The sequence below is a fragment of the Heptranchias perlo genome, chromosome 11 (assembly GCF_035084215.1).
Source record: "Heptranchias perlo isolate sHepPer1 chromosome 11, sHepPer1.hap1, whole genome shotgun sequence".
In the NCBI taxonomy this organism is placed as follows: domain Eukaryota; kingdom Metazoa; phylum Chordata; class Chondrichthyes; order Hexanchiformes; family Hexanchidae; genus Heptranchias; species Heptranchias perlo.
The window spans coordinates 32,231,582-32,257,376 of NC_090335.1; the positions used below are offsets into that span (position 1 = coordinate 32,231,582).

The window sequence follows — 25,795 nt, forward strand, 5'->3', positions numbered from 1 at the left end:
AACTTCTTTACTCAAAGAGTGGTAAGAATGTGGAAAACGCTGCCACAAGGAGCAGTTGAGGCAAATAGCACAGATGCATTTAAGTAGAGGCTAGATAAGCACATGAAGGAGAAAGGAATAGAAGGGTATCCTAATAGGGGTAGATGAAGTAGGATGGAGGAGGCTCGTGTGGAGCATAAATGCCGGCATAGACCAGTTGGGCCGAACGGTCTGCTTCTGTAGTTTCGATGTAATTTGATGTGACTCATCTTTCTTTGCACTGCTCTCTATTAATTAACTTTATAAGAAAAGGGAAGAAAATGCTGAGCCCTCCAAATATTTATCCTATTATTATTCATGACCCTGCAACATATTTTTGAAGGTAATTTTTTTTGCAACACAAGAAATGACAACTGAAACTGCTCCATGAAATCACTTATCGTTGTGATGCCATTCCTTGTTACAGTCAAGTGACTACCAGGGTCCAATAAGCAACAGTTACCACATAATAACTCAGTCACATTCTTCTCTCAGACCAATTACAGCGCTCAAAAATAATCTTCAAGGGATGAAAGAAACACTTGCATATAGAACGTTATCACATCCCTCAGAAAACTCCCAAAGCACCTCACACAATGAATTACTTTGAAAAGAAATAAAATAAATTATAAATAAATCAAACACACACACACAAACAAATAAAAAACAAATGAACATTTTAGATTCTTCAATGACATACAATAGTTACTGCAAATATTTGAAGCAGAGGAAGATACATGGCTATGGGGGGGCAGTGGAATTAGTTTTGAATTCCTCAAGTAAAGACCCAGCACATACACAGTGGGCCAAATGGAATCTTTTCATGCTATAAACTTCTATTTATTGGCTACATGAAAATGAACACCCTTAAAATTTGAAATGCTGCTCATAGTTGTCCTCACTCAGCTAACAGTGCATAAAAATCTCCATTTCAATTGTTAAATTTAACATACTACCAGAAAAAATAACTATTCAAAGTCAGTCTGAACAAAATATAAGTTTGCAAATTTGCAGAGCAGCATCTCATAACAAGTTTAAAAGCTAGCCAACATGCACAAAACCAAAATGCCTATTCAGTTCCTCTGTACCCTGATCATGATTGTAATCACTCAATACAATAATGGAAATATGTCATTAGATGCAACTTACTGACAGAGCTCAGGATCCCACTTCAGGGTGTTGATGTTGAACAGCATAGTTCTGCTAGCATTGGTCACATCTGTGCAGTGAACACCACCGCCATGTGCACCTGTCAAACACTAAAGCAGACAGCACCTTCATTATCAAAGCAACAGATAAAATAAACAAAGCTTTACATTTTATTACAAGCCTAATGACACTGAATGAAGGGTCCAACTTTTTGTAATAGTCATTTTCACAGTGAGTACTGTGGTAGGAATCTTTGTCTATACCTTCTTTCTAAAAAAGACAATTCCAATAGGGACATATTTGTCTGGTGGTTTTAGTACTGTTTCAGATCAGACTTCAAGATTAAAATTTTGAGTACTTGGAGCAAGGATTGATTTGCAGCATAGATCACTCAATTCAGAATGGCATCGAGGTCAGAATTATTCTCTGAACAGGCCAATGTTTTCATTGTTTTTATTCATCCTAAACTGCATTACAAATGTCAAAAAACAATTTTTTTTCAGGCAACACAGTGGTATTGCACATTAGAGCCATTCTCATACCAGTTTAGAGCAACAGTGGAGAGATAGAGTAGGTTGGGTTAAAGGCAAAAATCAGAAAAGAAACATTTTCATAACATTGCAAAAGAAAAGGCAAACAGTAATGGGGTGTAGATAACAATCTTCCAAAAAAGTAGCATTTTCTGAACTAAATTAATTTCTATAGGATTTCACATTCAGATAAGTATATAAAACATTGTGAGATCAGTTGTAGCCAAAAAAGCGCACTGCTCTAACTTCAGCATATTAGTTATTTTAAGCCATGCAAAATTGGCATTTTAATGCCATAAGAATCAAAATCTAAAGCCTATATTTCTTGCATACAAATCTTAGTTTAAATAAAGGCCATTATTCCAACCACATCTTGCTCCTTTTCTAGTGTTTTTTCACGGCTTATGCACCGAACCAATATACAAATATTTCATAAAAAAACAACTGAATAAGAATTGATCAGAACATTTTCCTGAATGGGTTGCTTGAAGTTTCAATAGTATCAGTAGCTTTACCCATATAAGCCAAGAATCAACTGTTCCAAACATAGCCCGGTTATCCGCCACTGCTTGCTTAACTTGATCCACATTATCCAGAAGCCACCTTAGTTTCACAGCACTGAAATAGGTGCTGATTGGAAGGCCAGTTTTTGCCTAAAACGAAAATCAAAATCAAAAGAAACCAAAAAGGTTAGTCATATAAAAGCCCACTCAGTTACAGTTTTAATACAAGTTTTGTACACATACTGAAAGCTAAGTCTGTGAATAAAAACAGTGCAACATATCTGCAATTGGCATATTTGCGACAAATGAGAAATACAATTAATACATGTCTTGGGATCACTTTTAGTTGGAAAGGTACGAATTGCTACCTAGACAGCAACTTCTATATTCAGATTTCCCAAGAATCGCTCTGTGTGGTTGTGAAAGTACTTTTGCTTGCATCACTATATTCAGGTGTTAATAATCATTATTAGCCAAATGTAAATTTTGTGAATAGTTGCCTAATCTACTGCATGAACATATAGAAAATCTTCTCTATAGGTAGAACATGAACAAAACTTTAGGGGACTTAAGCACGGACATTTTGACCTTATAAAAAAAATACTTTTGAAACAAGCAAATGCCAAACCTACACTGGAGTCACTGATAAATCCCTCACCTGAAGGACGTTTTTGTCTTTCCCTGGTGCACTGTTGATCAGTTTTTCTACAGTTGGCTGTGTCCGAAGGTCAAGCCACACTGATGAGAAAAACACATACAAATATGCCGTAAGTGCAACACTAGTATTGCAAAGGACAATTAGGCAATTGATACAACAGTTTGATAGCCATTAGATCATTGGGGAGCAAATTATTTTGGCAAACATTAACGTTTAAAATCATATGTATTCCCCTGCCTATGAGCCATTTTAAAGCGCAAGCAGGAATTTGCCCAGTTATTAACAATCCAACGATAACTCAGCTTAATGAATCACTAAAAGAAAAAGGTCTTGAACTGAAACAGAATGTGTATACCTCATTACTCCTACTTTCAGAGATTATACAGCACCATCATTTAGTCACAAGTTTAGGTACTTAAGATGTCTGTTACCTCCACCAGCACTCTGAAATAACAAAAGTTTCAACTATTCTGACAAAAGCTCATACTGATAATCCAGAATTGATGCAAGTTTAAAAATGAAAGTCACCTTTTTTTCCTCTAGCAACATGGCCAGAATACACCTAAACACCGAACTTTCTATATTTTTCGACAACAAAAATGTCAAAACATCTACTCAGAAACACAGCATATCTGTAAAAGCAACAATAAAATAAAATAATGGAAATATGTTTGAATACTCTGCTTCATGTGTTTCATTTACAAGACATCACTGGACATTAGAATTTCTGAATTATCCAATTAAGGGTAATTTTCTGAGGATACACTGCTGGAATGAAACGTCACCCATCCCTACTGCATTTCAGAGAATATTGAGTGAGGTTCTCCAGTGCCATGTGCACTTGGAAAATTTTGTGCTGTTTTAATGTAAAATGTACACATTCGAAGACCATTAAAAAGTGTCTTAATATCAAGTGGTCATTTCAGAATTGAGAATTGACATACTTTGCAGCCAAGAAAGTGTTGTGCAATAACGTCTATGTAATGAATTATACTGGCCTAGGCCACAGCAAAGCAGTGTTTTTTTTGCACAATTTGACTGCACTATCTATTCTTATTTTAAAAAGGTACAACTGTGCAGTGAAGTATTAATGCTCAACACATGGATTTGAATGGTGAGGGTGTGAACCCACCATCTTCACTCACAGAAACAGAATCCCAACTTAACTCAATACAATGCTGCAATGTATCAAATTGGACTTGCACAGGATTTCTATGAGTGAAGTTGGTCCTTAATCCCTTATGTACTGCGGTAGAATTCAAGAAGCCAATACCAAGCTAAATCCTAGACAGAAATGCTTCATTTTTGTCACCGTATCCTCCAAAGGCTCCACTGTACACAGCTCAGTAACGGGAAAAAACATTTACACTGTGGAATTTAATTCACTGAGTAAAATAAGAGTCACTAATTATTTTCCCTTTTACATAGAGTTGTGGTACGCCACCTTGAAGCATCAATGCATGATTACACAGATGCAGCATATGCTGATAACATTGATGGAAATGGCTTAAAGGGAGTTAACAAGTTAACAGTATGAGGATAGAATTAACACTCACAGCTGAAACAGTCTTGGTTCACATTATTAACTGAAGTTAATTCAGTTGCTTCACACAGTCAAGCTAAATACATCCAAGACAGTGTCCTCTAATTAAAACTGGTCTTCATAATTCTTGCAATTTGATTTGATTTGTTCATGGTTTTGTGTTAAATTTTTGATGTCTCCTTTCAAAGTAAGGAGAAAAAAGAATCACGGTGGGTTTTGAGCTATCAGTCTATTGCATTTCCTAACTGTAGGAAATAACATTACATCAGCAACCACCAAATCCATGACATTTCATAGAATCATAGAAAATTTACTGCACAGAAAGAGGCCATTTGGCCCATCGTGTCGCGCCAGCTGAAAATGAGTTACCCAGCCTAATCCCACTTTCCAGCAGTTGGCCTGTAGCCTTGTAGGTTATGGCAGGTCAGGTGCATATCCAGGTACTTTTTAGTTGAGGGTTTCTGCCTCTACCACCTTTTCAGGCAATCAGTTCCAGACCCCTACCACCCTCTGGGTGAAAATTAGGGGGGAGCTGAGGAAAAAAAATTAAGAACAGGAGTAGGCCATTCGACCCCTCGAGCCTGCTCCGCCATTTGATAAGATCATGGCTGATCTGATTGTGACCTCAACCCAATTTTCCATCTACCTACTTTAACCTTTGACTCCCTTGTTAATCAGGAATCTATCTAACTCAGCCTTAAAAATATTCAATGACCTTGCCTCCACCACTTTCTGGAGAAGGGAGTTCCACAGACTCATGACCCTCAGGGAAAAAAATTCTCCTCATCTCCGTCGCAAATGGGAGACCCCTTATTTTTAAACTGTGTCCCTAGTTCTAGTCTCTCCTACAATGGGGAACATCCTCTCAGCATCTACCCCTTCTAGTCCCCTTAGGATCTTATATGTTTCAATAAGATCACATCTCATTCTTCTAAACTCCAGTGTATACAGGCCCAACTTATCCAACCTTTCTTCATAAGATAACCCCTCATCCTAGGAATCAGTCGAGTGAACCTTCTCTAAATCGCCACTAAAACAATTATGTCCTTTCTTAAATAAGGAAACCAAAACTGCACACAGTATTCTAGATGTGGTCTTACCAATGCCCTGTACAACCAAAGCAAAACATCTCTACTTTTATATTCCATTCCCCTTGCAATCCTTCTACCAATTACTTTAAATCTATGCACCCTGGTTATTGACCTCTCTGCGAAGGGAAATAGGTCCTCCCTATTCACTCTATCTAGGCCCCTCATAATTTTGTACACCTCAATTAAGTCACCCCTCATCCTTCTCTGTTCCAAAGAAAACAACCCCAGCCTATCCAATCTTTCCTCATAGCTAAAATTCTCCAGTTCTGGCAACATCCTCATAAATCTCCTCTGTACCCTCTCTAGTGCAATTACATCCTTCCTGTAATGTGGTGAACAGAACTGTATGCAGTACTCAAGCTGTGGCATAACTAGTTTTATTATACAATTCTAGCATAACCTCCCTGCTCTTATATTCCAAGCCTCAGTTAATAAAAGAAAGTATTCCATATGCCTTCTTAACCACCTTATCTACCTGTCCTGCTACCTTCAGGATCTGTAGACAAGCACTCCAAGGTCCTTCACTTCCTCTACAACTCTACAACCAGTTCTTTACCCAAACACACGGAACAGCCATGGGGACCAAATTCGCACCCCAATACACCAACATTTTCATGCACAAGTTCGAGCAGGACTTCTTCACTGCACAGGACCTCCAACCAACGCTATACACCAGATACATCGACGACATTTTCTTTCTATGGACCCACGGCGAAGAATCACTAAAGAGACTACACGATAACATCAACAAGTTCCATCCCACCATCAAGCTCACCATGGACTACTCCTCAGAATCAGTTTCTTTCTTGGACACACGAATCTCCATCAAAGACGGGCACCTCAGCACCTCACTCTACCACAAGCCCACGGACAACCTCACGATGCTCCACTTTTCCAGCTTCCACCCTAACCACGTCAAAGAGGCCATCCCCTATGGACAGGCCCTGCGAATACACAGGGTCTGCTCAGACGAGGAGGAACGCGATGGACACCTACAGACGCTGAAAGACGCCCTAGTAAGAACGGGATGTGACGCTCGACTCATCAATCGACAGTTCCGACGGGCCACAGCGAAAAATTGCATAGACCTCCTGAGAAGACTAACACGGGATGCAACCAACAGAGTACCCTTCGTCGTCCAGTACTTCCCCGGAGCGGAGAAACTACGCCATGTTCTCCGCAGCCTTCAACATGTCATCAATGACGACGAACACCTCGCTATGGCCATCCCCACACCTCCACTACTCGCCTTTAAACAGCCACACAACCTCAAACAGACCATCGTTCGCAGCAAATTACCCAGGTTTCAGGAGAACAGCGTCCATGACACCACACAACCCTGCCACGGTAACCTCTGCAAGACATGCCAGATCATCGACACAGATACCACCATCACACGAGAGGACACCACCCACCAGGTGCATGGTTCATACTCCTGTGACTCGGCCAACGTTGTCTACCTCATACGTTGCAGGAAAGGATGCCCCAGAGCATGGTACATTGGCGAGACCATGCAGACGCTGCGACAACGGATGAACCGCGCAACAATCGCCAGACAGGAGGGTTCCCTCCCAGTCGGGGAACACTTCAGCAGTCAAGGACATCCAGCCACCGACCTTCGGGTAAGCGTACTCCAAGGCAGCCTTCGAGACACACGACAACGCAAAATGGTCGAGCAGAAATTGATGGCCAAGTTCCGCACCCATGAGGACGGCCTCAACCGGGATCTTGGGTTCATGTCACGCTACACGTAACCCCACCAGCGAACAAAAGTTATCTGTTTTTAATATAACGGGTCATTTTCTGTCGTTCTCTTCCTTCCGGATGTTTCTATGTTTCTGCCTCTCTCTCTCTCTGTTTTTTTTTTTTGGTTGTTTGTATATTCGGTGGCCCTGTAAGTAAAACTTCTCTGTCTGAACGCTTTGATTGCCTTGGCAACGGGCAGTTGGAAAGACTATCTGTAATCACCAGGTATTGTTCTGTGATTTATAAATGCGAAAGGTTCGAGGATTTCATTTCCACATTCACCTGAGGAAGGAGGAAGCCTCCGAAAGCTTGTGATTTTCAAATACAATTGTTGGACTATAACTTGGTGTTGTAAAATTGTTTACAATTGTCAACCCCAGTCCATCACCGACATCTCCACATCACATATAGAACTCTCAGTATCCTCCCATTTATTGGGTATTCCCTTGCCTTGCTTGCCCTCCCCAAATGCATTACCTCACACTTCTCCCAGATTGAATTCCATTGCCACTTTTCTGCCCACCTGATCAGTCCATTGATATCTTCCTGCAGTCCACAGCTTTCCTCCTCACTATCAACCACACCGCCAATTTTTGTACCATCTGCAAACTTCTTAATCATGCCCCCTACATCTAAGTCCAAATCATTAATATATACCACAAAAAGCAAGGGACCTAGTACTGAGCCCTGTGGAACCCCATTGGAAACAGCCTTCCAGTCAGAAAAGCATGCGTCGGCCATTACCCTTTAGAGTCATAGAATCATAGAAAGGTTACAGCACGGAAGGAGGCCATTCGGCCCATCGAGTCCGCGCCAGCTCTATGCAAGAGCAATCCAGCTAGTCCCACTCCCCTGCCCTTTCCCCGTAGCCCTGCAAATATTTTCCTTTCAAATACTTATCCAGTTCCCTAATGAAGGCCATGATTGAATCTGCCTCCACCGCCCCCTCAGGCAGTGCATTCCACATCCTAACCACTGGCTATGTAAAAAAGTTTTTCCTCATGTCACCTTTGGTTCTTTTGCCAATCATCTTAAATCTATGTCCTCTGGTCCTTGGCCCTTCCGCCAATGGGAACAGTTTCTCTCTATCTACTCTGTCTGGACCCTTCATGATCTTGAATACTTCTATCAAATCTCCTCGCAACCTTCTCTGTTCCAAGGAGAACAACCCCAGTTTCTCCAGTCTATCCATGTAACTAAAGTCCCTCATCCCTGGAATCATTCTAGTAAATCTCTTCTGCACTCTCTCTAAGGTCTTCACATCTTTCCTGAAGTGCGGTGCCCAGAACTGGACCAATTGAGCCAATTTTGGATCCAACTTGCCACTTTCCTTTGGATCCCATGGGGTTGTACTTTTTTGACCAGTCTGCCACGTGAGACCTTGTCAAAAGCCTCGCTAATATCCATGTAGACTACATCAAATGCACCTCCCTCATTGAATTTTTTGAGGTGGTAACAAGGAGGGTCAATTAAGTTAGTCAGACACAACCTTTCTTTAACATATCCGTCCTTGATTACTCCATGCCTTTCTAAGTGACAGTTTATCCTGTCCTTCAGAATTGATTCCAATAATTTGCCCACCATCGAGATTAGATTGACTGGCCTGTAAACACTCGGTCTTATCCCTCACTCCTTTTTAAACAATGTTAGAACATAAGAAAATAAGAAACAGGAGCAGGAGTAGGCCATCCGGCCCCTCGAGCCTGCTCTGCCATTCAACAAGATCATGGCTTATCTTTTACCTCAACACCATTTTCCTGCACCATCCCCATATCCCTTGTGCCTTTAATATCTAGAAATCTATTGATCTCTGTTTTGAATGTACTCAATGAATGAGCCTCCACAGCCCAGAAGTTGTGTCACCAGATGTTTGTCGGGTGCCAGTCTCGGCATCCCCGACGGACAGGCACTCGAGGGTGCGGCCGATCTGCAGGGCCTCCTGCTCCGCGTCTGTGAGGACCACTATTTGATGCGGCCTTCCCTTCAGTCCTCGCCCTATCGTGTGCATTCTGAGCTCTCTTCTCCTAGAAGGGGAGAAAGTACAGAAGTGTGAGTGGGTGAGGGTGAAGTGACCAACCAATGAATGCATTGCTTTGGGTGAGGCTGACCGTGAAAGAGATGCATCAGAGGGTGAGTGTGAGACAGAGTCATCACATCGGATGAGGATTGGGGTGAGTGGTAGTGGTGGGGTGACTAATAGGGACGTGAGGAAGTGCTGGTAAGTTGAGGGTGAGCTTAAGTGGGTGTGAGGAGTGATGTGATGGAGTAGTCTTGGCAGTGCAAAATGAGTTGTGGCAGGGAGTTGGGGGGGGGAGGGCGGTGATATGGAACACGGAATGCAGGAGAATCAATAAGTGTACTCACTTTTGCTGACCTAGTTAGGTCATTGAAAAGCTTCCTGCACTGGACCCAGGTGCAGGAGATGTTGCTGCTGCTGGTGACCTCCTCTGCCACCTCGAGTCAAGCCTTCTTGGTGGCAGGTGCAAGGTACTTCCTTCCATCCATGGGGTAAAAGACTTCCCTCCTCCTCCTCACCTCATCCAGTAGCTGCTGCATCATTGAACCTTGGAGCAGCCTTGCCCCTGTGTTGCTCCATATTGTGTGTTTTTTGGTGTTTGCTCCAGCAAAAGCCATTGAAGCAATGGCCCTTTAAATATAGCCGCTCCAGCTGACAGCCTGTCATGCGGATGTGCAGTCCGCCCACTGTGCAGCTTTCGGATGGCAAACCCGGAAGCCACGTAAAGGGCCACCAATTAACTTGCGATCACGTGGGAAACAGTAGGATTTTATTAGTTGGGTTCCCCGCGCGCCCACTGACCCCTCCACTGCCATCCCGCCACCCATACAAAATCAAGCCCCATTTGTGAAAAAGTTACAGTGAGTATGTGATCTGGCCTAAACTGTGCACTTTACCAAGTGCCATCTTGACATGACAAAGTCAGTTCTCGTTAATGGTAGGTTTAATTTTAATATAAATTGCGTCTTGTTAAGCTGGACACAAAACAGCCCAAAAATTCCAATAGCAAAGTCAGAACCAAGGTGGAACAGGACTTCCACCAGTTTTCAGGTATTGGTGTTGAACCTGCCATAAATTGTTGGGTCATCTAATTTAAACAGGCAGAGGTGTGCAGGCTATGTAAATACAGTCTCCAACAGTTCAGATACACTAAGGCCTGGAGTGGCTGAAAATAACACGGATGGGGGTTAGGCCCCAAATGGGCCATTGTAAGAAAAGCATTATACAAGCTTTCTGTATAATATTGTAAACCTTATTAAGGAAAAGCAATATGTCAGTTTTTTCTGTGAACAAAGGCATTCTGTCTATTCAAAACAAGCTTTTTATGACCTTGTGCAAGAGAGGGCCTCTGAGTAACTAGCATCTGGTGCCATCCTCATCTCCTGCTTATAAGTTAGAAAAGGGGAGTTGTCTCTTGCTTTATTATGTTTTAGGTAAGGATAAGAGCTCTTGACATCTCAGAGGCAACTAATCATGAGGGAGGTGGTAAAGTCAGATGTGTGTATAAGGGAGGGGATGATTCCCCATGAGACAGAGAGGATGAATGATGATGGGACGCCTATGTAGAGTTAATTGTCTCTAAAATATATATATAATGTCGGGTACCCTGTCGTATTGATTAGAACATTCTTGGAGCGAGGTTGGATTGCTCAACTAATCAAAGACCTTCGATAATGCACTTCGAGTTCTTGAACAGTGATAAACTTTGTCAGGTTGTATTCATATTACTAGCATATTTAATTCTACTCTTGTATTTTAACATCTTTGTTACTTATTATAACTCCTTAATAAAGCTATTATATTTTGGAACAAAACACCTTGCAGCCTTTTTGTTTAAAGACTAGAACTGTAAAATAGATTACTTACAGCCAGAATGTACCTGGCAGGATGAATGGAAGTGAGGAGGGGTGGGCAGAGTGTGTGTGGAGGTGGTACCTGGAGGAGATCATAGACGTGGTCCAGCAGCAAGACATAAACTTGTGGCAATACTGGAGGGAGCAGGGAATCTGGGTGACAAGGATGGCAGCCAGAACAAATAACGAGGTTGCCTATTTCACAGATCTGGGCCTGTATGTCTGTGTAACAGAGATACAGAGCAGGAGGGACGGTCAGTTTGGAGTTGAGGGTCAGAGACCCACCTAGAATATGGGAGGCATTTTGTGGTGGAAGGTGGATGTGGCAGTGGTTGCTACCCCCAGAACCCCAGGACTCCTTTGCAATGCAAGAAGTTTAACAACATCACCAGAACAGTCAAGGTAAGCTACTCGCTCATTTGACTCTTCCTTGAAGTCTGTGTGTGTGTGGCACTCCTTCATTCATTACACTCAAGGTGCTAGTGGAATCAGAAGCAAAAGTGGAATCTGACAGTGGGGAGTAGAGGCTCCGCAGAAGTCAGTCTCTGGCCCCCGAGCCCGTGACTCAGATCTCTGGGCTCCTGCTCTGAAAAGAAGGAATGATGGATGAGCATCAGACTCACATGGAGGCATCAAGTACTATTAGAGTCTCATGCCATTCTCAGTGCCAATATCAAAGAAGGATTTAACACAATGCAGCAGTGTCCTGGAGCAGACTGTGGCACCACAAACATCCGCATCCGTCTCCCTGACGGAGAAGCTACCAGACTAATCAGTGCATCCAAAGTGGATGCTTTGACCACTGGCCATCAGGCCTTGGGGTTCCGCTTGGGGGAGAACGATGGAAAGCGACTCCTGAGAGCTTCAGGGCAACATGTCTCAGTGGGTTGCCAGATTTAACTGATACCATAAGTTCTGCCCTCCTGCTTATTAGGCACTCAGATCCAGAAGCAAAACAAATGTCATAGCCAAAGTCCATCTACATGATGCCTCCTCAATCCCGATGATAGCTTGTGTGACCTTTTAGCTAATGACCTTAGATGCTTGTTTGTGTAGGTGTTAAGATAAGAGAACGAGGCTGACCACAGACCTAGAATGGTCACGCAGTCTTCAAAGTCCTTCTGTGATTCAGAAGCCCTGAGACAAGGACCATCTTAATCCCAAGAGTCTCATGATACCACAGTGCAGCTAAGCACGACTAGCATCCCTGGCCCTCAGGTTATCATCTTGGTGCAGCAACAGGATAGCAAATTTAAAAAAGTAAAATAAAATGCCAAGAGTAGCAACGTTCAGTAGCATTCTTTGAAAATGAAAAGCAAGAAGCACCCTGTGAAACCTACTACTTTTAATTTTTCTCAGAAATGTACAATAATGATCCATTTTAGCAGACAGTCTGCAAGGGCTCGATTTTAGGATCGTGCTTCCGGCGGGTTCCCAGCGGGGTGGCCCTGAAAATCCCGATATCCGGTCACGTGACCGGATTGCGACGAAATCCCGGCCACTTCCGGGTACCGCGCTGACGTGCGGGGCTGCGCGCGCAAGCCCCGCTGGTGGGAATCCCGCAGGCAATTAAAGCCAGCGGGGTTCCACTTGAGAGTACTTACCTTGCTTGTTGTGGTCAGTTAATGAGCTGAAGCAGCTGTCAAAAGAGGAAGTGTGGGATTTTCGGTTCAAGGCAGTGAGTTTCCCACACTGGGGGAAACAGTCCCTCCTCAACCAGGCGTGTTGCAGCCAGCAGCCTGTGGCAGGTGCCAAGGTGCGCTCCACGGGGGAGAGCCCTCACCCACGCAGGAGGCCACCGCGTCACATAGGGCAACCCCTGCCCTCCACCACCCCCCGCCAAGCCAGAGGACAGACCGACACGAAACCGCAGCCCCAGTCCGAGGAACCACACACCTACCCTGCACAACCCCTCAGACCAACACCTGCCAGTTGGGTGGTGTGTGGAGACCCTCGGAGGACGAAGAGCATGACCAGCACCAGCAGCCTCGCAGTCCACGCCGTCCGCCGCAGAGACGTGGATCCCCCCAACACGGTGTTGTTGCACGCCCACCTGCACAGCAGGAGGGAGGGCTACCGCAGAGAGAGACGCGTCGCAGAGGGCACTACCCTCGCCACAGGGTCCACAGACCGAGGCGCAGCTCCCCGGATCTCTCCGAGCAGCAGTGCACAGGGAGGCGCAGATTCGCTCGACATGTAGTCGTGGAGATCTGCAGCCTCTTTCATGCCGAGCTGCTACTGGCTGGCCCCAGCACCAACTGCTTACCTGTCGCTGTCAAAGTCACCACTGCCCTCCACACCTTCTCCTCCGCATCCTTCCAGGGTGCAGCCGGCTACACCGCCGATGTCTCTCAGTCGTCTGCGCGGACGAGCCCTGCAAATACACCTGCACCTACTCTGCAGTAACACGATGGGTGGCATCAGTGGTGGGTCCTCATAGTGATACCCAGGAGCGGGCATTATTGGACACAACGGACAGGATTCGCGGAGACATGGCAGTGGTGGTGTCAATATAATGTGTGCTGTTTGTTGCTCTGAAATTCAATATGGGTAACACCCATGACAAACCCTCAGACACCCTTGTGCACCCCCTTCATGCTGACGAGACGTTTGCCTTATGCACATATGTGATGCATGCCCTGTGGCTGCAGCACAGGTAGTGACAGGTTGAGTGAGGCTGGCCGTGAGGGAGATGCACGAGAGGGTGAGTATGGGATGGAGCAATGAGATTGTATGAGGATTGGGTTGCCTGTTAGTGGCAGGATGAGTACTGGCGAGGTGAGTAGGTGGAGGTAAGATGAGGATGGGGTTTGAGTGGGTATGAAGGGTGATGTGACAGAATAGTGTTGGCGGTGCCGAAGGAGATGTGGGGTGGGGGCAGTGTTGTGGCAGACGGAGTGCAGGGGAAAAACTTTGTGTTCTCACTGCGGCTGACCTACTGCGGTCACTGGAGCGCCTCCTGCACTGTATGCAGGTGGGCGATATGTTGGTGGCGCAGGTGACCCCCTCTGCCACCTCGAGCCAGGCCTTCTTGGTGGCAGAGGCAGACCGCTTCCTCCCGCCCGCCGGGGGGAAGATCTGTGTCCTCCCCCTCCTCCTCACCCCATCTGATGATACCTGGGGTGAGGCATCATTAAACTGGGAGCAGCCTTCCCCCTGGGCTGCTCCATGCTGCAATTTGTCCCATTGGTTGCAGCATCTGTCAGTGGAGGACTGCCCCTTTAACTAGAGAGCCTCCAGCTGACAGATCGCACTGCACATGCGCAGCCCGACCGACGCGCAGGCCAGCGCCGTGGACCCCGGAGGAGCAGGTAATTGATTCCTATTAGTGGGTTGCCTGCCACGATCGCGTGGGCAACCCACTAATTTCGCCGAGCGTGTTGACCACGCTCCCGGAGGACCACCCGCTGGGAACCCGCAGGCCTGCTAAATTCGAGCCCCAACTGTTTGAGGGGGTAAGCAAATGAAGAAAACAACTTACCAATTGCATTGTAGAGGGGAAGCCCTGTTACTTTGTCCCAAACGATCGTTGTTTCTCTCTGATTGCTAACTCCAATTGCTAGAATCGAAAAAATTACAAAATTTGTTAATTTTTTGCCCAAGAAAAATAACAAGAAATCTTAAACATATTTCTAAATTATCTCTATAAATATTTTTGAAAAGAGTCTCTTCTTCCTTCCTCCAAAAAATATAAGGGCAGATTTTCCAGTCAGTGGGAACAACCATGCAAAGACCAGGAAAGTCAGCTAGGATCTACCTAAAGTGCTAATGCATATTGTGTGTGAGAGCTTCATTATAATACTCCAATTGTCCCCCATGCCTCATGTGATTTCCTGCCCAATTAGGATGGGAGGTGCTGCGCTGTGTATGATTTTAATATTTGGCTGTTTTGTGTACTTTTCCCCCCCATTTCTTTTGGTTGCTCTTCAGTGGGTTTTTTTCTTTTTTGTACTTTGTTGACATAACAATATGCAGAGAATGTTTATTTCAAACAAAAACAGCCAAATATTAAAATCATAAGAAAGCAGGCTGTGGTACAAACTTCTACAAGAGTTCAGCAGAACATTTAAGACTATAGAAGAAAAGTAAATATGAAAAGGAGCTATTACAGTTTAAACTTCCACATAGGAACATAAAAACAGGAGGTGGTCATTCAGCCCCTCAAGTCTATTCCGCCATTCAATTAGATCATGGCTGATGTGTATCTTAACTCCATTTACCCCCCTTGGTTCCATATCCCTTAATACCCTTACCCAACAAAAATCCATCAATCTCAGTTTTGAAATTTTCAACTGACCTAGCCTCAATTGCTTTTTTTTTTTGGGGGGGGGGGGGTGGAAAAAGAGTTTTCCAGATTTCCACTACCCTTTGTGTGAAGAAGTGCTGCCTAACATCACCCCTTAATGGCCTAGCTCTAATTTTAAGGTTATTCGCTCCTTATTCTGGACTCCCCCACCTAAGGAAATATTTTCTCTGTATCTACCCTATTGAATTCCTTTATCAATTAAAGACCTCTATTAAATCACCCCTCAATCTTCTGTACTGGAGGAAATACAAACCAAGTTTATGCCATCTGTCCTCATAATTTAAACAATTCAGCCCCAGTATTATTCTGGCGAATATATGCTGCACCCCGTCCAAGGCTAATATATCTTTCCTGAGGTTTGGTGTCCAAAACTGAACACAGTGCTCCAGATAGGGTCTGATCAACACTTTGCATAACTGAAGCATTACTTAAGAACATAAGAAATGGAGCAAGAGTAGGCCAATCGGTCCCTCGAGCCTGCTCCGCCATTCAATAAGATCATGGCTGATCTGATCCTAACCTCAAATCTAAATTCATGTCCAATTTCCTGCCCGCTCCCCGTAACCCCTAATTCCCTTTACTTCTAGGAATCTGTCTATTTCTGTTTTAAATTTATTTAATGATGTAGCTTCCACAGCTTCCTGGGACAGAGTGAGCTCGCTGGTGTGTCAGCAGGGTGGATGACTGAGTGAATCTCTTCCCACACACAGAGCAGGAGAACGGCCTCTCCCCAGTGTGAACTCGCTGGTGTGTCAGCAGGGTGGATGACTGAGTGAATCTCTTCCCACACACAGAGCAGGAGAATGGCCTCTCTCCAGTGTGAGTGCGTTGGTGTGACAGCAGTTCATTTCTGTTTTTAAATCTCTTCTCACAGTCAAGAGCATTTAAAAGGTCTCTCAACAGAGTGAACTCGCTGGTGCGTCAGCAGGGTGGATGACCGAGTGAATCCCTTCCCACACACTGAGCAGGTGAACGGTCTCTCCCCAATGTGAACTCGCTGATGTGACAAATGTTGTGATGACTGAATGAATCCCTTCCCACACACGGAGCAGGTAAACGGCTTCTCCCCAGTGTGAGTGCGTTGGTGTGTCAGCAGATTACTTTTGCTTTTCAACCTCTTCTCAGTCAGAACATTTAAAAGGCCTCTCCCCAGTGTGAACTCGTTGGTGTATCAGAAGGTCGTATGACTGAGTGAATCCCTGCCCGCACATGGAGCAGGTGAATGGCCTCTCCCCAGTGTGACTGCGTCGATGAGTTTCCAGCTCTGACGGGAAATTGAATCCCTTCCCACAGTCCTGACATTTCCACGGTTTCTCCGTGGTGCGGGTGTCCTTGTGTCTCTCCAGGTTGGACGATCAGTTGAAGCCTTGTCCACGCACAGAACACGTGTACGGTTTGTCCCCGCTGTGAATGGTGTGATGTTTTTTCAGGCTGTGTAACTGGTGAAAGCTCTTTCCACAGTCAGTGCAGTGGAACACTCTCACTCGGGTGTTTGAAATCTTCTCCCACAGACAAAACAAACAAACATTTCTCCTTCTATATTCAAAGGCCGATGAGACTCAGGTCCTGATGATTCGAGTGACTCTGTCAGATCTTGACATGATCTTTGGTTTGAGTTTCCTGTCTGCAAATCCTCCCCTTCTAATACCCTGTTGCGGACACGATCTCTGCCTCACTCCCCGCCCGCCGCGCATGCTCAGCTCACACTGTCCAGGTGATTGACGGGAGCTCCAGACCAATAGGAAGAGCGGAGAGGGACTGGAGGGTCCTCACTTTTACATTTCAACTCCCTTGAGCTAAAGGCCAACATTTCATTAGTCATTTTTGTTGCTTTTTGTACCTGTGCACTAGCTTTTAGCGATTTGTGTACATGGACACCTAAATCCCTTTGCTCCTCCACAGCTCCTAATCTCTCATAGATCATTAAGAAAATATTCCCATGTGTCTTTCTTGGATCCAAAGTGGATGACCTCACATTTCCCCACATTGAACTCCATCTGCCATATTTTTGCCCACTCACTTAATCTGTCCATGTCCTTTTGTAACTTCCTGCTCCCATCTACACAACTTACTATGCCTCCTAACTTAGAGTCATCTGCAAACTTGGATATACAGCCCTCTATTCCTTCATCCAAGTGATTAACATATATGGTGAGAAGCTGAAGCCCCAGTGTAGATCCCTGGGGAACACCACTTGTTACATCCTGCCAGAAAACATTCCCTTTATCTGTACCCTACCTCCCAGCTAATTACCAAGCCACGTCACAAGGTTACATCTAATTCTGTGCACTTTTATTTTTGCTAATAAAAACTGTCTCTAATACATTCTAGAAATTCATTACTGTTGCTATTTGAACTGTTCTGTTTGTCCCTGTCTGTGTAAAAATTAAAATCTCCCATTATAATCACATTATTTTTGCTACATGCTGATAATATGTTGCTACTGATCTCTGGATTCATACACCTCCCTCTTCCATTACATCATTATCATCAGGAGGTCTGTAGACAACTCCTACTGGAGTTTTGCATTCTTTGCCATTCCTTAATTCTACCTACAGCGCCTCCACTGCCTGATCACCCTTACTGAAATCCATTCTTTGTACTGCTGTATGTGCTTTTTATTAATATTGCTACTCTTCCTCCTTTCCCAATTTCCGTGTCCTTTCTAAAGATCCTATAGCTTGTAATATTTAGCTTCCAATCATACCCAGCTCTCTGCAATGGCTACTATTTCAAACCCTTTAAGTGTCCTCCAATAAGAGCTTGTAATTACTGGACCCTTCTTCAGTTCGGGTTGGTTACCAAATATATCAAATTTTTGTGCAAGCAGAGAAGTAGGTTTGAAATGTTGCAAGTTGAAGGAGCACATATACTTGGAATACTGTGTACAGTTCTTGTCACCCTATTATAGAAAGGATATTATTAAACTAGAAAGAGTGCAGAAAAGATTTACTAGGATGCTACCGGGACTTGATGGTTTGACTTATAGGGAGAGGTTGGATAGACTGAGACTTTTTTCCCTGGAGAGTAGGAGGTTTAGGGGTGATCTTATAGAAGTCTATAAAATAATGAGGGGCATAGATAAGGTAGATAGTCAAAATCTTTTCCCAAAGGTAGGGGAGTCTATAACGAGGGGGCATAGAATTTAAGGTGAGAGGGGAGAGATACAAAAGGGTCCAGAGGGGCAATTTTTTCACTCAAAGGGTGGTGAGTGTCTGGAACGAGCTGCCAGAGGCAGTAGTCGAGGCGGGTACAATTTTGTCTTTTAAAAAGCATTTGGACAGTTACGTGGGTAAGATGGGTATAGAGGGATATGGGCCAAGTACAGGCAATTGGGACTAGCTTAGTGGTATAAACTGGGCGACATGGACATGTTGGGCCGAAGGGCCTGTTTCCATGTTGTAAACTTCTATGATTCTATACAGTGACAGACGTGTGCTCAATCTGCAGCCTATCCTGTGTATCAGCAGCTGATTCTGTGTTATAACAATAAGCTTTGTGAAGCCCTTACAAGAGGTCAGTTTATCAATAAGTTTCAGTTGTAAGTTGCAGTGCCACCCTGCGAGAACATGGACATGCAAGGCAAGCACTGAAAGTTACAAGGTTTTAACTGGCTGAGCTCACCACCACCTTCTCAAGGGCAATTATGGATGGGCAATAAATGCTGGCCTCGCCAGAGACGCCCACATCCCATGAACGAATATAAAAAAAAATTGGTCTGCAGTAAATGTGTAACAGGTTGAAAGACAACACTTTGTAGCATGCATACTAGGCCATCTACCTGGTGCACAGTACTGCTGTGTTGCCGTTTCTTGCATCTTTCTTAAAAGTTAATTCTGGCAGTCAACTCCTGACAGCGTGCTGCACTGCTGTTCTCTGGGGTGGGTGCCCTGGAGTACCAAACAAAACATGTAGCAGTGCCTCCACTTAGTCAGCCATCAAACAAAGAGCTTGGACACTATGCCACTCACTTGTCCATAGTTTCCATTTCCTGCCATCCACATCTTTTTAACCAGCCACTTATTTGACCTGCATAGCCATTGGAAAGACAGCCAAAATTTGTTGACCCACATGCAGCTACTTACTTTTAATTGGCTACATCCCCTGAAGAGCTGTTAACAGCTGGCTATTGCACATCCCCCTTTGTTAATTATGGCCAGGAACTAACTATACATATGAAATAAGGGCTGACTCCAGAAGAGCCCGTAGGATCAGCTGTTCCCAGTTTTACTGAGTGCAAAGCTCTCACAACATTGGTCCCACAGCCCCAAGTCCCAAGACTGGAAAATCTACCTCATAGTTCTGACACCTGTATCTTCCACGGTTATGGTAACTAAGCTGTTGACTGCATCAAACTTGCTATCTATACATTCATTTTTTCAGGTCAATAAGTTGTTCCAGTTTTTGCGTCGCAAAAGGTCAGATTGTTTAAATGTGGTTTTGAAGGAAGCAATATAAATCATCTTCATTATGCAAGTTTATTCAGTTCTTTGCTTCTGCAGGCAATCCTTAGGTGCATTGATTAGTTTTTTCTAAGATGTTAATAAATCCATTTTATCATGTTCATAACAGCAAAGATTTAAAAATTAAATACCTTTAACACTGGAAATGTCAATCTTGAGTTGCTTCAATTTATCACATGTCTTCTCAATACACTCAAAAACAGAATGTAAAATCTCCTTGGGATCCTCTTCCACCCACCTTTAACATAAAACAAAGATAAAAAGTTTTGATGAACATATACAAACATACGAAAAATGACAGGTAAAGATCAGCTGGTCACCAAGCCTGTCCCATAGTGGCAGGGTGCAACCTAAGCACACCATCACTCTCATCTGTGTCCCCACCCCACCTCCACCCCCACCCATGCAATCTCTTGGGAGACACAAAATACCAGAGAAAAAACCTTAGGCTAACTTAGGAAAAAAAAACTTAGGAAATCTCTCTCTGACCCCCAAAAGTGATCAAACAAGTTCCAGGAGATGACAGTGCATGGGTGATATATTCCCTCTCAATGACCCACCTACCTTCTGTGTGCAGTTACATTGACCGTTCTCAGGAACTCAGCCAGCTCCCCTTTGAATGCTTGTAGTGAATCCTTGTACTGACTGAATGTGCCAAAAACTTGTTCCAGAGGTGAATAACGCTATGAAGAAAAGTATCACCAAGCATCTAACCTAGTTCTGTGCTTTGTGACTTATACTTATGTCCCTGGTCCTCCCTAATATACCTGGCTTGAATAGCCTATCCACTTGGACCAAGTCTAATTCTTTCAGCATTTTGAAAACCATAATTAAATTAATTTCTTTACTTAGCTGTTGGGTTGACACCCCTGGCCAAGCCTGCCCAACCTGTTTTATAACAAGTTGAAATCATTTACGCGACACCCTGCATCTAATAGCCGTTACTGCCAAGAGATGGCAATAACATCTGCCACTGTTTGTCTGACTCAATTTTTGAAGGTCTCATACCACTGATCACTTCTCATAACTTGTTTCAACATCTTGTAACATTGTTCCTTGATTTTTAAGTTCTGTACTGACAAGTAGCCCTGACGTCTTTATCCAAGAAGAGAAAGATAGATCAAGAGTGCCATGCATTTTAAGAGAAATTAAGAATTTTGCAATTTTTTTAATGGACATGAATGAAAAGCATGTGAAAGAATACAATATTCAAAAGACACTATGAGGCAAACCATGGTGAGAAATATGATGAGTACACAGTTACGTGAAGATAATTTTTTTGAAATATTCCAAACGTTTACTAATAAGTGATGCTGCTGTTAAGGCAAGCTATGTGGTTGCCCATGAAATAGCTGTGTCATTGAAACCATTTGCTGAGGGAGAATTTTTAAAGAACTGCATGCTAAAAGCTGCAGAAATAGTGGCCCCAATATTTATGGGGAGCTGGGAGGGTGTGGGGGAGTGAGGTAGTGCGTCTAAAACCTGGCAAGGGCAGGGACGCGGAGGTCCTGCTGAATTTTTTCTTCCGTTTCCCGTCTGGCAGCCGGCCAGGTTGACACGCTGGCCAGCTGCCGAGCGGGAAAGCCAGTGGCAGGAGGCCGCAACCAGGAACCGTTGGGGATGGTCCCTGGCAATTGCAAGGGAAAGATTGGGGTTTGGGGGACAGGTCGCTGATTGCAGCAGCGAGGAGAGGACGAAGGCTTCCTTGAGGGGCAAGGCGGGGGGAGCACTCCTGCTCCTCCTGGCCCACCAGGATTGCTATAAAAAGCACTAACCTACTGCAGCTGGCAGGTATTGCCTCCATTTCACTGCCGGGTTTCTCGAGCCTTGGGAAACCTGGCCGGCAGCTGTTAGATTTAAATCTGGCTCTCAGCTGCACTGTGGGGGCCGGATTTAAATATGATAAATGAAGTGTCGCCACGTAACCCTCGCCGTAAAATGGCAGCAGGCACATGCGTGGCAGGTAGGTGATGCATTTCCTGAGTTTTCATTTTTAACCTCCTCCACCCCGACCCTCTCCCACCTGTAGTGGGGGGAGGGGGTCAATATCGAGGCCAGTGTGTCCAGATAAGCAGCAGCCGTTTGCAAATATCAGCCTTTGAAGAAACGCAATCGCTGAGAATTTGAACAATCAACTCCGGGTCAAAGCAAAGTCCTTTGTTGCTTTTTCAATTGCAATAGATGAAAGCACTGATGTAATTGATGTGGCTCAGTTAGCAATATACACTCGTGGAGTTGGTGAGAACATGTGCATAACAGAGGAGCTTGTAGAATTGGTGCCGATGAGAGACATAACAACACATATGACCTCTTCAACAACTTGGTGGGAGCTCTGGATGAGTCTGATGTGGACTGGATAAGAGCTGAGAGTCAGGCCACAGACAGGGCACCCTCAATGGGGGCAAGAAAGCTGAAGTTGTGGCAAAATTGAAGACAAAATTGCAAACTTAGCAACCCAAATTAGCAGTTTAGTAATTTTCACTGCACTTTACATCAAGAAGCTCTGTATGGTAAAACTTTGAAAGTGAATCATATTATGGATGTTGTTACTAAAACTTTAAATTTTATTCAAGGTACTGGTCGGTCTCAATCACCGGTAGTTTAGACAGTTGTTGAAAGAATGTGACATTCACTGTGGATTGCCATATCACACTGCAGTTTGGTGAGCAAATCGGGGTGCTGTGTTGAAGTGCTTTTTTGAATTGCATGGTAAGATCTAACTGTTCATGGATCAGAAGGGGAAAGATGTTACTGAATTAAAAGGACAATGAATGGGTTCAAGACCTTGCTTTCATGGTAGATATTACGGAGCACCTGAACTAGTTCAACAGAAGAATGCAGGGACGGATCCAAGTAGTGACAGAATACTATGACACCATTCGCATTTTCCAGATTAAGCTTCAGCTGTAGAAGCAACTTTCCCAGAGTAACTTGGCATATTTTCCTGCCTTGAAATCACTACATGACACTGCTGGGACTTAATATGATGGCACCACAGAACGGTACATGGGCAAAGTTGCTGAATTGAGAAAGAAATTTCAAGAATGATTCTCTGGCTTCAGGAAGCTTGAAGGAGAGTTTGCAATTTACAGCATACCACTCTCTGTTAATGTGCATGATGCCCTAAACGGAAGTTATTGAACTGCAGTGCGATGCTGTGCTGAAGGACAAGTTTTACTTGTTATTAAATTATCCCAAACTGAAGTCCTTTGCATCAAGAATTCTTCCCATGTTTGAGACCGCGTACGTGTGTGAACAAGTATTTTCCATCATGAGTATCAACAAGTTTAAACCACGTTCTCGACTCTGATACAAACCGGGATTCACGATAACCTCAGCCCAGTCATTTGCTCCATATGTTGATGCAATGTTTCATGCTAAGAGGTGCCGCCACGTATTGGGGTGCAGCAGGAGCAGTAAATAAAATCTAAATGTAAGAAAGTACCAATATGGTTTATCTTTATCTATATCAATAACTTTTGCTGAATATGGTCGGTGCCAAATGCCAGGATCTCAGATCAGGTCCAGCATATAAAATGAGTTAGATATCCTTGATCCTGTGGCCCTCCTATGTATCGTTTCCAGGTCCTCTATAATCACTCATCACGCGAGGGGACCAAAACGGGACACTGTATTCTAGATGAGGCTTGACCAAGGCCCTATACACAGAAAACGAATAGTCTTCCTTGTTTTATATTTAATTATCCTGGCAATAAATCCTAATACCCTATATGCTTTGGCAGTGCACCTTCAATTACACTTGCTCTAAAACACACTGGTCTTTCTCTTGTTTAGCAGCCAACCCTGCATGTTATACATTTGTTTGGAGTTGCCCCTATCCAAGTGCATTAAACTACATTTATCTATATTAAAAGATATCTGCCAGATACAGGCACATTTCCCCATCACATCTAGATCCACCTGCAATCTATTTTTCTCATCTAAGGTGCTTAAACCCACACGTATCTTTGCATCATCCGTGAACTTGTGGACAGTTCCCCCAACACTGTCATTCAGATCATCGACAAAGATGGTGAACAGCAACACCCCTAACACTGATCTCTGTGGGACTCTACTAGTGACCCAGTCCCACACAGAACTACTAGCATTAATAACTATTTTCTGTCTATGAGAATGCAAAAAGTTCCTTATCCAACCCAAAATCTGCCTTCCAATACCACAGGACTCAATCTTATTTGGTAGCTACAATGAAATATGTACATTTTTATACTATAGAATGCTTTACCACAAACACACAATTTTATCATTTGTGGAAGGGCAATAAGTTATTCATAAAGAAATAAGGATGCTGCTACCTGAACCATGAGCATCTCCAGATGTTCTAAGCGGAGATTCTTCCAATTTTATCTGAACAAAAATTATGTTACCCTATTATAGGATTTCCTTCGTTCATCAACGGTAGGCATCCTCTTCACAGTAATGGGTTCATCAGAATGGGTAAAACACAAAGGGATGGTGTCTCTTACATTTTGATACGGATGATGCCATGGCATCAAATTTTTGTCCATGTGTGCAAAATAAAAATGGTACAAACTGCCCATGGAACACCCATTCATTTTAACTCAACACTCGAGAAAGAAAAGAAAGGCAACAATATAAAGTTTACCGAGGGAATGAAGGGAAAGCAGGGAAGAATGCTTACTTTCAAAGAATGAGCTCTCTACAGGCAGACAATTTTTCCTTCACATACCAGTGAAGACTAATCAAGCATTGCAAGCAGGATGCAGAGAGGTGATGTGAGGGGAGTCACCAGCATAGGCGAGGACACTGAGTGCTAGGACAGACCTACCAAAACAAATGAAAATGTAAACTTTTCTTTCAAAAGCAAAGTCCAAATAATAATAATTGATAAAACATGTGTCGCTTATTCCACGTCACAGTCTTATATATGCACTCACTAGAAATAAGTTTTGGATTGGCCTACAAGGCATCTGAGGACTGAATGGAAAGCACCTTGATGAAGCCTAATGTTTCCCGACCATCTATGTAATTACATGGAGAATCCAAATCTATCCATTTTGCTCATCCAAGTTTAAATATGATGTGGAGATGCCGGTGATGGACTGGGGTGGACAAATGTAAGGAATCTTACAACACCAGGTTATAGTCCAACAAATTTATTTTAAAATCACAAGCTTTCGGAGATTATCTCCTTCGTCAGATGATTGAATGAAAAGGTTCTCAAATCGCATATCTTATACGATGTTGGGACAGCATCACACCAATCAAAAGGTGTCGTTGTTATTCAAACAGGCCAGTCACGGAGAACAGCACGTCCCAGTACACTCGATATACATTGTGTCTTTTACACAGGCAGGCAGAAAGAAACTCAAAATGGCAGAAAGAGAGAGAGAGAGAATTTTAAAAAACATATAAATTTTTTCCCCCTTTTTGCTGGTGGGGTTACGTGTAGCGTGACATGAACCCAAGATCCCGGTTGAGGCCGTCCTCATGGGTGCGGAACTTGGCTATCAACTTCTGCTCGACGATTTTGCGTTGTCGTGTGTCTCGAAGGCCGCCTTGGAGAACGCTTACCCGAAGATCGGTGGCTGAATGTCCTTGACTGCTAAAGTGTTCCCCGACTGGGAGAGAACCCTCCTGTTTGGCGATTGTTGCGCGGTGTCCGTTCATCCGTTGACGCAGCGTCTGCATGGTCTCGCCAATGTACCATGCTCCGGGGCATCCTTTCCTGCAACGTATGAGGTAAACAACGTTGGCCGAGTCACAGGAGTATGAACCATGTACCTGGTGGGTGGTGTCCTCTCGTGTGATGGTGGTATCCGTGTCGATGATCTGGCATGTCTTGCAGAGGTTGCCGTGGCAGGGTTGTGTGGTGTCGTGGACGCTGTTCTCCTGAAAACTGGGTAACTTGCTGCGAACGATGGTCTGTTTGAGGT

General features: G+C 44.0%; 1 protein-coding gene across 3 annotated transcripts in view; it reads right to left on the bottom strand.

Annotated features, from left to right (window-relative positions):
* The window catches only part of gk (glycerol kinase), a 100,115-nt gene that overhangs the window by 54,573 nt on the left and 19,747 nt on the right, over positions 1-25,795 (bottom strand). For all 3 annotated transcript variants that reach the window (XM_067992803.1, XM_067992804.1, XM_067992805.1), the window contains exons 3-7: positions 20,009-20,115; positions 14,590-14,667; positions 2,859-2,938; positions 2,213-2,350; positions 1,168-1,277 (exon numbers count right to left, since the gene is read on the bottom strand). In XM_067992803.1, the coding sequence (XP_067848904.1) occupies positions 1,168-1,277; positions 2,213-2,350; positions 2,859-2,938; positions 14,590-14,667; positions 20,009-20,115 (513 nt within the window). The remainder of the gene's footprint in view (positions 1-1,167; positions 1,278-2,212; positions 2,351-2,858; positions 2,939-14,589; positions 14,668-20,008; positions 20,116-25,795) is intronic.